The sequence below is a fragment of the Acomys russatus genome, chromosome 9, assembly GCF_903995435.1.
Source record: "Acomys russatus chromosome 9, mAcoRus1.1, whole genome shotgun sequence".
NCBI lineage: Eukaryota > Metazoa > Chordata > Mammalia > Rodentia > Muridae > Acomys > Acomys russatus.
Genome location: NC_067145.1, coordinates 33,301,187 through 33,316,288, shown reverse-complemented (window position 1 = coordinate 33,316,288; position 15,102 = coordinate 33,301,187). Strand labels below are relative to the sequence as shown.

The following is a 15,102-nucleotide window of genomic DNA, read 5'->3' as shown; positions in this document are numbered from 1 at the left end:
ATCTGTCCTTGTTTGTCAGCTCCTGGATTCCTCTTCTAGGCTTTTGGACTCTCAGGACTAGTTCAAACTGAAATTCATTGTCCTAGGAACCAAAAAGGCTAACCTGTTTGGATTGCCAAAGGGGTCAGGAAGCTGTCACCATTCTAGTGCGGGAACTTGTGTTTTTCCTATAGTATTTTAGGTTTGGGTTAGGTACTAGGAGACTCTGAAGGAAGTGAGACAAAAGCATATTTTTTCCATGCACATTCTTGCCTAGATAGCCCTAGCTAGGCATCCTTCCTTCCCTAGAAACCTGGCCAGAGTAGTTGAGAAATGCATCAGGGTCACACAGCCAGTAGCTATGCCCTTCGCCCTTACCTGAGACTTTCCCCATTTTCCTCCAAATAGCAGGTTGTAGCTTACTAGTGTGTCTTCTCAGTTACTTGATACACATCTTCAAGAAGAAGTGATTGCTAATTTTTATAAGCACTTTCTGTCTGAGCAGGAGCTTCAGTGTTCCTAGTGAGGCCACCACAGAGAAAGGTTTCTTCCTTGTGTGGCCAATGGCTCCTGGTGGGACCCTTTGTGAATAAAGCCTTCTTCCCACAGGAGGCTTACCATGGGGGCTGAGAAATCAAATCCTTCCAAACGGCACCGGGACCGCCTCAATACAGAGCTGGACCACCTGGCCAGCCTGCTGCCATTTTCACCCGACATCATCTCCAAGCTGGACAAGCTTTCTGTCCTGCGACTCAGCGTTAGTTACCTCAGGGTGAAGAGTTTCTTCCAAGGTAGGACTCTTCTTCATTTGTGCCCTTTGTGTCCATCTGAGCCTAAGTCTCACTTGTGCCACCTGTGTCTGCTTGAGGTGACCTGGGTCCTCCTGGTCTATCTGGGTTTCTCCTGTGCTCTGTTGGGTCTTACTTTGGGTCTACTAGGATCCAGATGCGTCTGACTTGGGCCCAGCTCTGATCAGACATGTGCAGAATTGTGTTATGCCACCATGCAACCCTTCCTGCCTGTGCCCATCTCATCTAGATGGAAAGACCTTGGTTGTGGGCTGACAGGCCTGTGGGATTTCTTTGGCTCCAGGTTAACAGTGACGCTCTTGTTTCAGGGTTTCTACCCATGTTACTAGGATGATGCTGGGCTCTCCAAGTGCCTAGAGCCAAGACAGCTCTGGGAGTGGGGGAACTCCAGGGAATAAGAGGGTCATGCCCAGAGCCTGGATGGCTGGTGGGGTGGGTCAGGGTTTCAGGGGTCTCTTCTGAGAGAGAGAGAGAGAGAGAGAGAGAGAGAGAGAGAGAGAGAGAGAGAGAGAGAGAGAGAGAGAGAGAGATTGCCACAGGCAAGAGGCTTTGCTGCCATGGGCATCACAAGGGTGTCTCCAAAATAGCTTTGTGTGCTGTGCCAGCCATGCTGATCTCCCACCAACATGCTCTAGCAAAGTCTTTTGCCCTTTACAACTTGTCAAGTCCTGTGTCTCGAGGACTTCAGAGGCTCCCTACAACATGAAGTTCCAATCCACCACAGTTTAGGGATATCCTGTGTCTTTCTATTAGCTGTAGGGAATCCTCAAGGGTAGCAGGGTTCTGGGCTTTCTGCCATGCTGTGGCTTTTGCTCTACGGGAGAATGATTGGAAGAATGCCTGTGAAAGATTGGGTGGTGGTCAGAGATGGACCCGTTCTCTGTGTTCGCCATGGCTTCTGCCACTGTCTCTTGAGACTGGTCCCGTCCGTGTCCTGCCACATCATCTTATTTCCTTAGATGTCCAGGTTTTGGTTTCCTTCAGACCTTGGATATCTGAAGGGCCGAAGAAGACATAGGGCTTGAAGACATAGGGCTGTGCAGCTTCTGCCTTGTGTGGCAGCTGAAGGTGACAGGCTTAAAGAGATGTGAAGCCCAAAGGGCATGGTTTCCAGTTGCTTGTTGCTCAGGTTAGTTTCTGTGTCCAGCATGGTTATGTATTCTGATGGAGTGGGCCGCACTGCTGAGCTTTGATAGCCCCTCTCAGTGTCCTGTTAGCAAGAGCGGCCTTTCTTGGCAAGTGAGTGCTCTCGGTGGAGTCCTGGTGAAGGTTCACATTCCAGTATCAGGAGGATGCCAAGTGGAAGTTCTGCATGGCACCTGATATCTGATTGTCTTGACAGCTGCCTGAGGTCTTCCACAGACACCCCTGAGTCCTGGCTAGTGCAGGCCTCCTCAAAGTGAACGTTGAACACCATATCACAGTGGGGCTATGACAACACATTTTTATTTTATTTTATGTTTTAAATTAATTTATTCTTGTTACATCTCAATGGTTATCCCATCCCTTGTATCCTCCCATTCTTCCCTCCCTCCCATTTTCCCCTTATTCCCCTCCCCTATGACTGCTCCTGAGGGGGATTACCTCCCCCTGTATATTCTCATAGGGTATCAAGTCTCTTTTTGGTAACCTGCTGTCCTTCCTCTGAGTGCCACCAGGTCTCCCCCTCCAGGGAACATGGTCAAATGTGAGGCACCAGAGTATGTGAGAAAGTCATATCCCACTCTCCACTCAACTGTGGAGAATGTTCTGACCGTTGGCTAGATCTGGGTAGGGGTTTAAAGTTTACCACCTGTATTGTCCTTGGCTGGTGCCTTAGTTTGAGCGGGACCCCTGGGCCCAAATTTGCCTATCATAATGTTCTACTTGTAGGTTTCTAGGACCCTCTGGATCCTTCTACTTTGCTATTCTCCCATGCTTCTCTCATCTAGAGTCCCAATAGGATGTCCTCCCCTCTGTCCTAGTTTCCTGGTAAGTGAAGGCTTTTGTGGGACCTGCCTCTTGGGCTAGTATGCAGATATAAGTGAGTATATACCATTTGAGTCTTTCTGCTTCTGGGTTAACTCACTCATTATGATGACACCACATTTTTAATCCACTCTAGGTTTTCCAGTTTTACACACAATATACTTATTTTTTATGAATTTTCCTCTACCCTGGGTATCCTTTCCATAGAAATCTTATCTACCCTGTGGACCAAGACTGGAGATGCCTATTGGGCAAGTCTCTCTCAGTCTGCTGCATTCAGAGATTTTTTTTCCCCCTCTGAGATTTGAGTGCTTTTCCAGGTCATTAGGATGGGAAGAAATTGAGGTCACCTTTCTAAACATGCTGTGTCATCCTGGTTTTGTATGGGTGTGGGAAGCTAGGAGAAAACTGAGTTTGTGTTCTACAAAGTGCCTAAAAGTGAGAAGTGTGACTAAGTCAAGCCCAGTGCCCATGGGGACTTGTTATCAAACCTCGAGGGAAGTGTGCAAATCTAAGCACTCAACTCAGACTGGGGCTGCCCTGGGTAGAGAAGCTCCTTTCTTTTCTGTCCTGGCACTGACATGGCCACACATATGCACACATTGACCTTGGGGCAGAGATGAAGAGTGGTCTAGTTTCCTGCTGTTGCTGTGATAAAATACTCTGATACAAGTAACTTGGGACAGGAAAGGGTTTACTCATCATAATTCCAGGTCATGGCCCATTGTCACTGAGGGAGCTCAAGGCAGGAATTTGATGGTACGCCTGCTTATTAACTTCCACACAACTTTACCTTCAACCAAGGGACTCATTTTACAGCCAAAGAGGCATGGTAGAATTCATGGAGGATGCTCCTTGCTGCCTGGCTTGAAGACTGGCTTATACTCAGATAGCTTTCTGATACACTTCAGGGTTATCAGCCCAGCGATAGTACCTCTCACTGTGAGCTTTCCATACAGTTAACAATTATGAAAATTTCTCACAGCTATGCCCACTGGCCAACTTGAGAATTGAGGCTTTCCTCTCAGATGACTCTAGGCTTTGTTAAGGTGACAGGTAAAGCTAACTAGGACAAGGAACAAGACCAGGCCACTTCTTTGCTGGACAGGCTCAGATGCACCCAGCCAGGCCTAAAGCTTATTGGCTCAGAGAAGATCTGCTCCTGAAGTTTCTGGGCAGTTCCAAAAATCTGTCCAGGAGTCTCTGTAAATACCCAGTTGTTAACTTGCAAGTCAAGTGGTTTACACAGTTTGCCACTATTTTCACTGTTCTTTAATGTGGAATGCAGACTTGTGGCTGGCCTGGCCATCTCACTGCAATCTGAGGACCCCGGTGTGTTGAAATTCAGTGAATCCTCAGTGTCCACAGACTTCTTGAGAGTGCTGTGGCTTCTGGGGGTAAGATTTTAAATTTCTTTACTACACATATTTTCCACCATGGGTTCTGAATGTTCCAATGCCCCTTAAGCTATATGTTAGAGAAGACATTCTAAACATTTTCCTGAACTCATTTTCAACTGTGTGATTAAGAAAAAAAGGTGGCTAGGCATGGTGGTGCACGCCTTTAATCCCAGCACTTGGGAGGCAGAGGCAGGTGGATTGCTGTGAGTTCAAGGCCAGCCTGGTCTACAATGCGAGTCCAGGACAGCCAAGGCTAACACAGAGAGACCCTGTCTCAAAAAACAAAAAAAGAAAAAAGAAAAAAAGGGTGACCCTACAAAAATTGAATTTTAGTTTATGCTTGTTGACCCAAATAGATGAAATAATTTCATTAAAACTGCCATAAAACATCACCTCTGAAAACGGTGTGAGCTGTAAACTCCAATCTCAGAGGGTGGCATTGGCCTGAGAATCTGCTCTTGGAATTGCCTTGGGTTGCCTTTAATGGGTTGTTAAAAGGCAGTGGGTTGTTTTAATTTTATTTGGTCTTTGTGTATAGCAAGGCCTTGCTTTTTCAGAGCTCTACTTCCACTATCTTCTGTGGGTAACACACGTCAGGGGTGGGATTTTTCACATTCATAAATGTTGCTATCCACAAAAGGGGAAATTTGGGTGATGAAAAAAGTTTGGGGGTTGTTTAGAAGAGACTCCTATGTCCTGTTACAGGGCAAGGAACAGAGTTTGGTCCTCTCACGCTTGCCCTAGGTTGCACCCTTGGCTATGTAGCACTCAGCATTGACTAGCAAAGTCTAAGAAACTGTGGCTCCAGTAGTTCAGTTCAGAAGCATCATAGGCTGGCTTGCTCCATACCTCCTTAGGAACTCCCTGCTGTCACCAGGCAGCTCTACTGGGGTAGAGAGTCGCAGGCATTGATACTAAAGACTATGCTCAGGCCTGACCCATGGACAGCATCTACCCAAGGAGTCGATAGGATGGGAGCATCCATCAGGCGAGCAAATGTGCACTTTTGTGGAGAGTCCCGTCCAGGGAGAGAAGACAGTCCTAAAGACTAAAACAAATAATAAAAAGAGGCACAGAGGTCTAGCGTCATCTTTCATAAAAACCTAGACATTTTTCATGCCTATGTTGCTGCTGCTGCTGCTGCTTCCCTAGCCTGGGCTCACCTTGGATGGTGTCTGGTGTGCATTTGTTCCGTTCCCAACCTGCCACGCATGCCCACATGCTTCTGGATGTCCTAGGGTTCCTTCCCAAGGTCAGTCTTCTGCTTCATTCTAACCCCCAGATGGACAAATACAGACACACCATGATATCACTAGGTGTGACCTGGGACCCAGAGCTTGGGAACACAACTTTCATTAGCATGTAAAAAAATCAGATGTTCCTTGAGAGCATTAATGATTCTGGAGACTCAGGGCTGATGTGTACAATTATTAAACTGTACCACTTTTCCATTTTTACCACAAAAGATTATGCTTTTCCTGATGGTTTTGGTTATGGGTTAAATATTTATATCCTCCCCAAATTCTGCTGTGTGAAGGCTTTTGAAGATGGGACCTCTAAGTAATCAAAGTTGAAGAAGATCCCAAGGTGTGACTGTGATCTTTCAGAGTTATTGCTCTTGTAAGAGTAACACAAGAATCCTTTCTGAACACATACCCAGAGTAGCAACTCATTCGTGGACACAGCAAGATATGGGTTTATAAACCAGAAAGGCCCCCCAAGGGACCCAAATTGGCTGTAATCGCAACAATGACCAGCCTCTTGAACTGTGAAATGATAAATGGTCCAACCTGCCCAGCCAATGGTATTTTGCTATAAGGAGCCTTATCTGACCGAATATTGAGAAGCTGGGTACCATTCAGACAAACACTGAGATATGTGAAGGAAGCTTTGGAACTGAATGATGCAGGACGTAGAAGCCCTAAGGTGTGTGCTGAGAAGAGCCAACTGGCTATGAGGTCTATTTGTTGTAATATGATTTTTTAAAACTAAGTTTATTTATTTATTTACTTTACATCCCAATCATAACTCCCTCCCTCCTTCCTTATGGTCCCACTCTCCCACACTCTTCCCTGTATCTCCCTTCCTCTTCTCCTCAAAAAAGGAGAATCCCTCTTCCCTACCAACCCACCCCAGCACATCAAGTTGCATTAGGACTGAGTGCATCCTCTTCCACTGAGGCGGTGCAAGGCAGCCTCACCAGGGAGAAGGGATCAAAAAGTAGGCAATAGAGTCCATGTCAGAGACAGCCCCTGTGCCACTTGCTAGGGAACCCACATGAAGACTAAGCTGCCCATCAGCTACATCTGTGTAGAGGATTAGGTCCAGACTGCGCATGGTCCTTCAGTCTCCTTAAGCTCCCTGGGCATCGGTTAGTTGACTCTGTTGGTCTTCTTGTGCAGTTTTTGTCCCCTCTGGGTCCTTCTATCCTTCCCCCTACTTTTCCACCAGGCTCCTCATGCTGGGCCTAAAGTTTTTGGTTGTGAGTCTCAGCATTTGTTTCAATTGGCTGCTGGGTGGAGCCTCTCAGAGGACAGCTATGGAATATGATCATTAAAGGTGATTCTAGAATGTTAAGAAAGAAAAAAAAAGTGTTGTAGATCAGGCTCTTGATGTCTCAGATAATATATGTTATATTGAACAAAGGTTAGTAGAAATGTGAGTGTTAATAAGTTACTCTGTTAAGGACTCAGCAGGCACAAAGAGCTGATATTGGAAACCAGAGGAAATAGAATCCTTATTCATAAGATGGCAAAAAAGCAGCCCGACTGTGCCCTAGTGTTTTGTCAAGAATAGAGCTTGCGAAAAGATGAGGCCAGACATTCAGTGGAAGAGACTCCTCAGCAGACCACTGGAGGTGCTCCTTGAGGCTTTTCCTTACTGCTTATAGTAAAATATGTGGAGGGATAAATTGAAGAAACTAAGAGAAAAGGAGCCAGAACTTAAAGAGTTGGAAAATCCTTAGCCTGCTCATATTGCAACAAAGAAGAGAGGATACAGATGGACAAACCGCTTGTTCAAGAAGCTGTGTAGTGTGAACCATGAGTTTAGTCAGCCACCACGGAAGGAGGAAGACAACAGGGATATACCAGCGGCTACTTCTATCTCAACAAAAGGAGACAGGACAATAAAGGAGTGATTCCACATGCATTCCCCATCAACACGGGGCAATGTGACCCTGGAGAGTGTCAGAAGAGAGAGTCTACGGTGGCTGTGGGCCAAGGATGCCCACCCAGAGCCTTGAGCCCAAGATATTTCTCAACTCCAAGAGCTAGTTGGATTTGTCTTACTAGGTTTTAGACTTTCATGGCATCAACACCTTTCTTTCTTTTCTTGATATCCTCCTTTTGAAGCTGGAATTCCTCTTTTTAGGCTCTCTGCCATTGTTTTTCAGATGTACACACATGGTTTGAGCCACAGGAAGAATCTGCTAAGAGGGCCTATCATATCTGATTGTCTCTCCACATGAGTAGATGATGCTGAGACGAGACTTTAGTTTTAGACTTTAGGGCCTAAACACTTCAGATCAAATAGCTTTCCAAAACATATTGTTAAGGTATAAAAAGATCACCCTTATTGTTTTATGAACAGATTCTATTTGCCCATCTCTTTTCATTGATTTCAAAAGATCAACTCCACCAATTAGAGACAGCCTCGATCACTTACTCTCTCCCTCCCTCTCTCCTGTCTTTGGATTCTTTCCCAGGACATAAAGGACTGAGGTTCAGTCTCCTATCTTGTTTCCTTAACAGATCTTCTCTGTATATGGTCCTCTTTCTGCCTCTGGGTGGGCCTAGAACAGCCTAGAGCCTTTCTGGTCACTTCTAGGCAGGGTGTATTAGTATTTGTATACTGTTGTTTAAGGAGGCTGGATTGAACAGTTGTAAAAGTATAAGACAGTTAAAACATAACATGCCTCACTAGATGTGTTGGTGCACACCTGTCATCCCAGCACTCTAGGAGGCAGAGGCAGACAGATCTCTGTGAGTTTGAGGCCAACTGGGCTACAAAGTGAGTCCAGGACAGCCAAGGCTACACAGTGAAACGCTGACTCAAAAACAACAACAAAGAACCCCCAAACAAACAAGCAAAATAAAACCAAACCGAAAACAAAAAAAAAAAAACCAAACCAAACCAAACCAAAAAAACCATAGCATGCCTCTCTAGTGAGCAGGCCTCAGGAAGGAGGCTGGATGCTAATCCGACTTCTCTACAATGATGCTGGGGTTCCTAGTCCCCTCAGTAGGAATAGCAAGGGGAGAAGAAAGAAGGCCAAGAACTGTCCCATAATGCTGGCATGGTTGGCATGGCTATGAGCTGGTACGGCAAGATGCATGAGATCCTAGGGGACCCTGGGATGTCACTGGGTGTCTTAAGAGATGACCATACTCTGGAGGTGAACACAGGTGAACGTTCCCCTAGAACTTTCCTCGCCACAGGTGGCGGATCCCCCTCTTGATATTGTCTGCCTTCATGTCTCCCTTTACGCAGGACTTATACCACACCATCAAAGGCTAGTGAACAGAAATGTGGTCTACTTGGTCCACACGAATTAATGCACTGTTGACCTACTAGCTAAACAATTCTTTCTTCATGAGGCTTGTTGCCTGAAAGAAGCCCTCAAATCTTTTCCTCTTAGATTTCTAAGTAGAGGAAGAGCAGCAGCCTTTAGTGCCACACTGGCCCCAGAAGGCACAGTAGTCTCACAGAGTCCTTCTAAAGTACCTCTGGCTGGACACAAGGGGAGAAGAAAGCCTACTCTCTCAGGTCATGGGTAGAGATAGAGCATGCCCCTCTTGTTATTAAGAAAAGTCCCAGATTGTTCAATTGTACCAATAAAGACTCAGGGGCCAGATGCTGGGATGAAAGCCTATTAGCTTAGAGAGGTAGAGAAAACACCCAGCTGACCATACTATTCAGCTCATGTGCCAGTGGAAAAAAACCTTTCTTACTCAACTCACATCCCAGATGAAAAAAGCCAAAAGGCCAAAACCTTGCTAGCTTAGCTGACAGCCCAAGAGGAAAAGGCTTGCTAGCTCACCCAACAGGTCAGGAGGAAAAAGCCAAAAACTAAAAGCCAAAGAGCCAAAGAGCTCTTCTCCACACTGTCTTAAATACCCTTCTCCCAAAGTCTCTCCTAACTGGTTAATCCCTGTCAGATGGTTTCTTGCTCTGCCTCTTGACCTAAGGTAAACTTTATCAAATTCTATGAACAAAAAGCTCTTGGGTTAAAAGTGTGTGATAGGGATGAGCCACAAACAATAAACAGGTTTTTACAGTTTACAATCTCCAGGTTCACAGTGAGACCAAATATCCTGCAACATGAACCCTTTACCCAAGAACCCCCTTTACCATCCTTTGACTGTCACTGTGGAGCCTAGGAATAGTTGTCATCAGTTGTCTTGAGGTCTCAAATTTATATGGAAAGAATTCATTTTAGCATTCTTTATAATGTGAGTGGGAAAAGGTGCCATCTGCATTCCTTTTTAATACTTGGAGTATACTGTGGGAAATCTACTTTTAAACAATCTTGTTAATTTTCAGTAGGCAACCAGTCTTCTCTTCTGTTGATGACAGCTACAAGTATAAGATAAAGTTATTTATTTTTGAGAAAGGGTCTTATGTAACCTTGTCTGGCTAGAATTCACAGTATTAGAACAGACTGTCCTTGAACTCACAGGGATCCACCTGCCTCTGCCTCCCAAGTGTTCAGATTAAAGGTATGCACTACCACACTATCAAGATTTAGTATTATAAAAATGAATCGATGAGTTATCAGGAACTTAAGTAGCATTCTGAGACCAAAAATTAAGGAAAACTAAGAACTCAGAGATAACAGCATTAAATGAAACTTTGAACAGAAACTTTGAACTTCATACAGAAGAAAGAAAATTCCAGATGGAGTGTTTTGAGATGTAACAGAAATGAGAAACAAGAAAGTGGTGGCTATAGAGTAATTCAATAATTGACTAAAATGATTATATACAATAAAAATGAAAGAGAAATGCATGCATAAAGTATAATGGCACAGAATTAAAGAGGATGCTTTGAGTTAGTTCTAGGGTTCTTGTATTATCCTTGGAGTTTGTCTCCCCTGCCCCCAAGACAGTTATTATTTTAGTGAAATCAGCAGTTACTCCTTGACCAGGTTTATACCCAAATAACCACACAGAGAGACCAGGATCTATTTAATTAGCCTATAGCACAATGCTGTGTAAGAATTACTCCGTCCCAAACCTCCATGCTAGTATAGTTTCCTCCCGTTCTAATTTCCTACTTTATACTTGCTTTAAATCATCTCCTAGGGTTGGTTCATTTCTCCTGATGTTTCCCGGCCTCCTCCTCGTGTCTCCATCCTCTCCTTCCTTCTATCTCTCCTCTCCACATTATACTTGCTTTCTACTCATCTCCCAGGTCCAGCTCACTCCTTCTGGTGATCCCTGGTTCTCTCCACGTGCATTCCTTCTCCTCTCCCTGCTCTGTCTCCTTCCCTCTCTCTATCAGGATGTCTCACCCTATTCTCTGTTATTGCACAGCATTGGCTAGTTGGTTTTTATTGACAACCCAGAGAACAAATGGTGACATGTTTATACAAGCTTGAAACCAGAGATGCTTAGAATAAACATCACAATGCAATGTCTGGATGCAGAGGGTGGGGTGGAGAAATCAGCATTTGAATGAACAGGGTAAACTGTACACAGTCAACAAGAACATTATGCCAACAAATTTTCAAAAGAATAAGAAAATATATATATAAAAAAAAAAAGACAAGAAAGTAGGAAAGACATAAATGGGTACAATAAATAGAAAGCACAAGCCGGGCGTGGTGGCACATGCCTTTAATCCCAGCACTCGGGAGGCAGAGGCAGACGGATTGCTGTGAGTTCGAGGCCAGCCTGGTCTACAAAGTGTGTCCAGGATGGCCAAGGCTACACAGAGAAACCCTGTCTCGAAAAACCAAAAAAAAAAAAAAAAAAAAAAAAAAAAAAGCACAAAAGTCCAAATATATCATTAATTGTAAGAAATATAAATGGAATAGCCATGCCAATTAAAAGATATATGAATTTTGATATGCTGTTTATAAACTGCACATTTAAAATCTAGTGGCTTAGAAAGAAAGAGCAAAAAGATGGAAAGACACAGTGAAGAAACGCTAATAGAGAGAAGACTTACATCTGAATCAATGTCCAAATTTTCCTTTGAAGTTAAAAAGCACTGGGGAGAGGAAGGGAATGAGTCACTACATAATTATTTAATGATTCATTTCACCAAATGAATAAAATAATTTAAAATTTGTGTGTTTCTAATAACTTTCAAATCTATAAAGCGAACTGTAGAGGAATTTTAATTCAGAGAATGGCTGCTCTGGCAAGAGATCACATTCAATGACCTTCTAGGTCTGTGTGATCATACTGGAATACAAACATGCCTTTACTCCAAGGAGACAGAGGCAAGCAGGTCTGAGTTCAAAAGCAGCCTGTTTTAGAGCAAGTTTCAGGTATAGAAAAGCTTAAGGTTCAGGTGTGGTGGTACATGCCTTTAATTCCAAACAATGAGGGTAAAGTTAGTGTATGGAAGGAAGCACCCATGTTTTGAGAGTGATGTCTAATTGAGTGGCAAAAAACTGTAAAAGAAAAAAAGTTTCTCCTCTGAACTGAATCAGATATGGAGCTGTTGGTGTGAGTTGGTGCCTTTTAATATGTACAGATAGGCCAAGGAATGGTAATATACGTAAAGGGAGCACAATTCTCTCTCTCTCTCTCTCTCTCTCTCTCTCTCTCTCTCTCTCTCTCTCTCTCTCTCTCTCTCTCACACACACACACACACACACACACACTTTGCATTCAGGTACTAGCTCTGAATTCCATTCACCACTGGAAGGAGCCAGGGATTTGGGAGCAGGGGAGACACAATATAAACTAGAACTGTTTACACCAGAAAAAAACAAAAAACAAAAAAAAAACAAAAAACAATGAAGGAATATCATGCAATATAGAATGACCAGCGAGGAGGCTCTACTGGCAAGATTTCAGCATTAAAATGACTTACGGTAGTAATGGCCGATCGCTACATGGATAAAACAGGGTTCTGTCAGTGCACACTAATATCAATGAAGGAACTAAACAGTGAGAACACCTCTCTGTAATGTACTACTAGCTAATAAAGGTAGAGAAGACAAACATAAAAGAGGCAAAGCTAAAAGTCATCGTTCAGTGCCCTTTGAGCCTTATGGTTAAGGTGAACACGTGGACCCCTCTTTCTACCCGTCTTGAGATTGCTCCATCCAGATCTTAACTCAAAGGCCGTTCCCTCAGATGGTTTGCCTGACCACAATTTTGACATCACCCTTCATCCCTAAGCTCCGGTAGAATTTATCTGGCTCCCTGCTCTGTGTTTCTCCTTATGTTTGGCTTGTGTATGGCATCCCAGTCACAGCTGTACAAACTCAGGGATAGATAATGACAGATGCTGAAGGGGGAAGCAACTACAGGGACCAAGTGGGTATGTCTTTCAAGGACCTGTGTATCCGACATTAAGATACCAGAACATTTTTACTAAATTCAGTTCTATATCTATTGATCCCAATTATGGCAAAACCCTGATAGGAGCTAGTTACCCATAATGATGTATAATTTATTTATGTGAATAAGCTGAAGACTCAGATGATTGCCAGGTGGGCAGGCCAGTTCTATGATGCTGTTATTTATGAGTGTTTGTGGTGTGTGTGTGTGTGTGTGTGTGTGTGTGTGTGTGTGTGTTGCTGAGAACTGAACTTAAGGATAACCAAGTGCTCTATGTCTGACCTTTCACCCTCCACTAACAGCTCATGGTTTACAAGTAGATTACAACACTGTCTCTGACCTCTGAGCAGGACACCCAGGCTGAGCTATCAGGGTAGTAATCAGCTGTGAGCTGTAGGAGTTTGGTGAATCTCATGGGGTATCTTGTTCGGGTTGACATTCACACCTAAGTATCATGCTTTAGTAGATCTTTGACTTTAAAAGATTTTAAAACACAATTTTTGCTTTTGTTTTTGTTTTTGTTTTTTGTTTTTTTTCAAAACACTTCTTGAGTCCTCGCTGACACTGGAGAACTTTCTCTTGCTACTGTTTGCTTAAACATTTCTTGATAAAACTTCATAAGAATATCCAGTTTTGCTATACTGGGAAAGGATATGGGTCTGTCTGCATTGTGCCCAAATCATGGTCTTCCCTCCCACCAAAAGCTAATTTAGGTTTCATCTTCCATAGTGACAGATGTTTGCAGGCAGGGTGGTGTTTCTCCTTTAAAAGACATGTGTGTGGCTGGAACTACTACAGAGCCTGAGGGAGGAAGTGAACACCCTCAGCAAGTAGTTAGGAAGGGATGATGGACCAGTCCTCAGTGGCTCAGAGGAAGTGCAGTTTTTGTGGTTCTTTGTGAACTGTTTGGAAGTGCGAAATCAAATGCATTTTTAAAAGCCTGGAAACTATATATCAAAGGCAGCAACTTGCTATAATATACAACTTGGACTGTGACCCAAATTTTTAATGCCATGTTTGGGCGAGCATTGTTTCATATTCCCTGGTGCCATGTCTTGTTGAGGGACTGAGCAGTGAAAAAGATTTCAAATGACAAGTGGTCATAGCCTAGCATGACCATAGTACAGGACCTGGGCAATGTGTCATCCTGAGTCTGCCTTGCTGCTTACTTGGGCCTTCTGTTCACAGTAGACTGTGGTGCTGTAGACTGAGTCCTGACGGAGGCCTCTTCTTCCCAGCTGTAGTTCTGGGAATCTAAAGCCGATTGGCTTACTAAGATTCCAGCCAAACCCCTTTCTTGCCCAGGGGGTGCATGAGAGATTGCAAGTGTCCAGGAGGACAGCCCAGCTTGATACCAGGAGAGTCTGGGTGAGTCTTGAGTGGTGGGCTCTCCCCTACCCCTTACTCTTATTTCCCCGCCCCTTTGCTTCTCTTTCCTGCCCCTTTGGTACCCTTCCTTCCTGCTCTGCCTGGGACCCACATCTCTATCTATTGACAATCTAAAATAAACTTTACTCAGCCTCATAAACATGCAGGAAACTTTAGCCAAAATTCTGGAACATCTCTGCTCCAGTTGGCTCGCTCAGCCCTTATCTCTGACTGTAGCAAGTCTAGGGGGGAAAGTAACTATAGGAACGGCTGGCCTACTGAGCAGACACACCACTCTGGTGTAGGGATTGACATCACTAAGCTGAGTGGCAATTTTAGGTGTTACAGCCCGACCCAAGAACAGAGATGGTTCAGTCTTCTTGCTTCTCCTCCACAAAGAACATTTGCCTGAACTGACCCCCCCCCACCCCCCACCTCGCCAGCAGTCACTGGATTTTTGTGTGTCTAGCATCTGCAGATGGAGTCCTGCTTGCCTGCTGAGTTATGGAGAAAGGGAAACATGTTACTAGGAAGTTGGGTAGCCTGCACTACTTGCATTTCTGTGTGTAGCGATTTCAACCGTCTCTATGGTAACTCTTCAGATTCTTGCTGTTCCCAGTAAACTACCTCAAGGTTGCAGGAAATAGGAGAAGTGAAAGACTCGTTGGTTCCAGTTGATTGTGGCCAATTGGGGGCTCCTTGAAGTGCCCCTGAAAATCTTTAAAGTGAGTTTCCTAGTGGTAGGGACCTACTGATCCTCCTTCACTTAAGGTTGTGAGGGAAGAACTAGGGCTGACAGGAAACCATGGACTCAGGTCGAACTGGGCACAGGAACTGGGCTAATTTCTGAGTGATCAGTCCCAGCAGGTCCCGCTGCTTGTCAGTGGCCGCAGCAGAGCTGAGAAACTTGTAGCGGTTGGTGCCTTGGAGAGTTAGCTTCCTGCTCACAGCCCTAGAAGCTAGGGAGGGGAAGGCCAACAGGCCCAGGGTCAGGGTGGAGGTGGGGCATGAAAAAAGCAGAGGAAGTAGTGAGCGCTCACACAGGTGCACGGATCA

General features: G+C 44.5%; 1 protein-coding gene across 1 annotated transcript in view; it reads left to right on the top strand.

Moving 5' to 3' along the window:
- Ahrr (aryl hydrocarbon receptor repressor) overlaps window positions 1–15,102 on the top strand; it is a 73,601-nt gene that overhangs the window by 15,720 nt on the left and 42,779 nt on the right. The window contains exon 3 of the mRNA XM_051151093.1: window positions 589–770. Within this exon, the coding sequence (XP_051007050.1) occupies window positions 589–770 (182 nt within the window). The remainder of the gene's footprint in view (window positions 1–588; window positions 771–15,102) is intronic.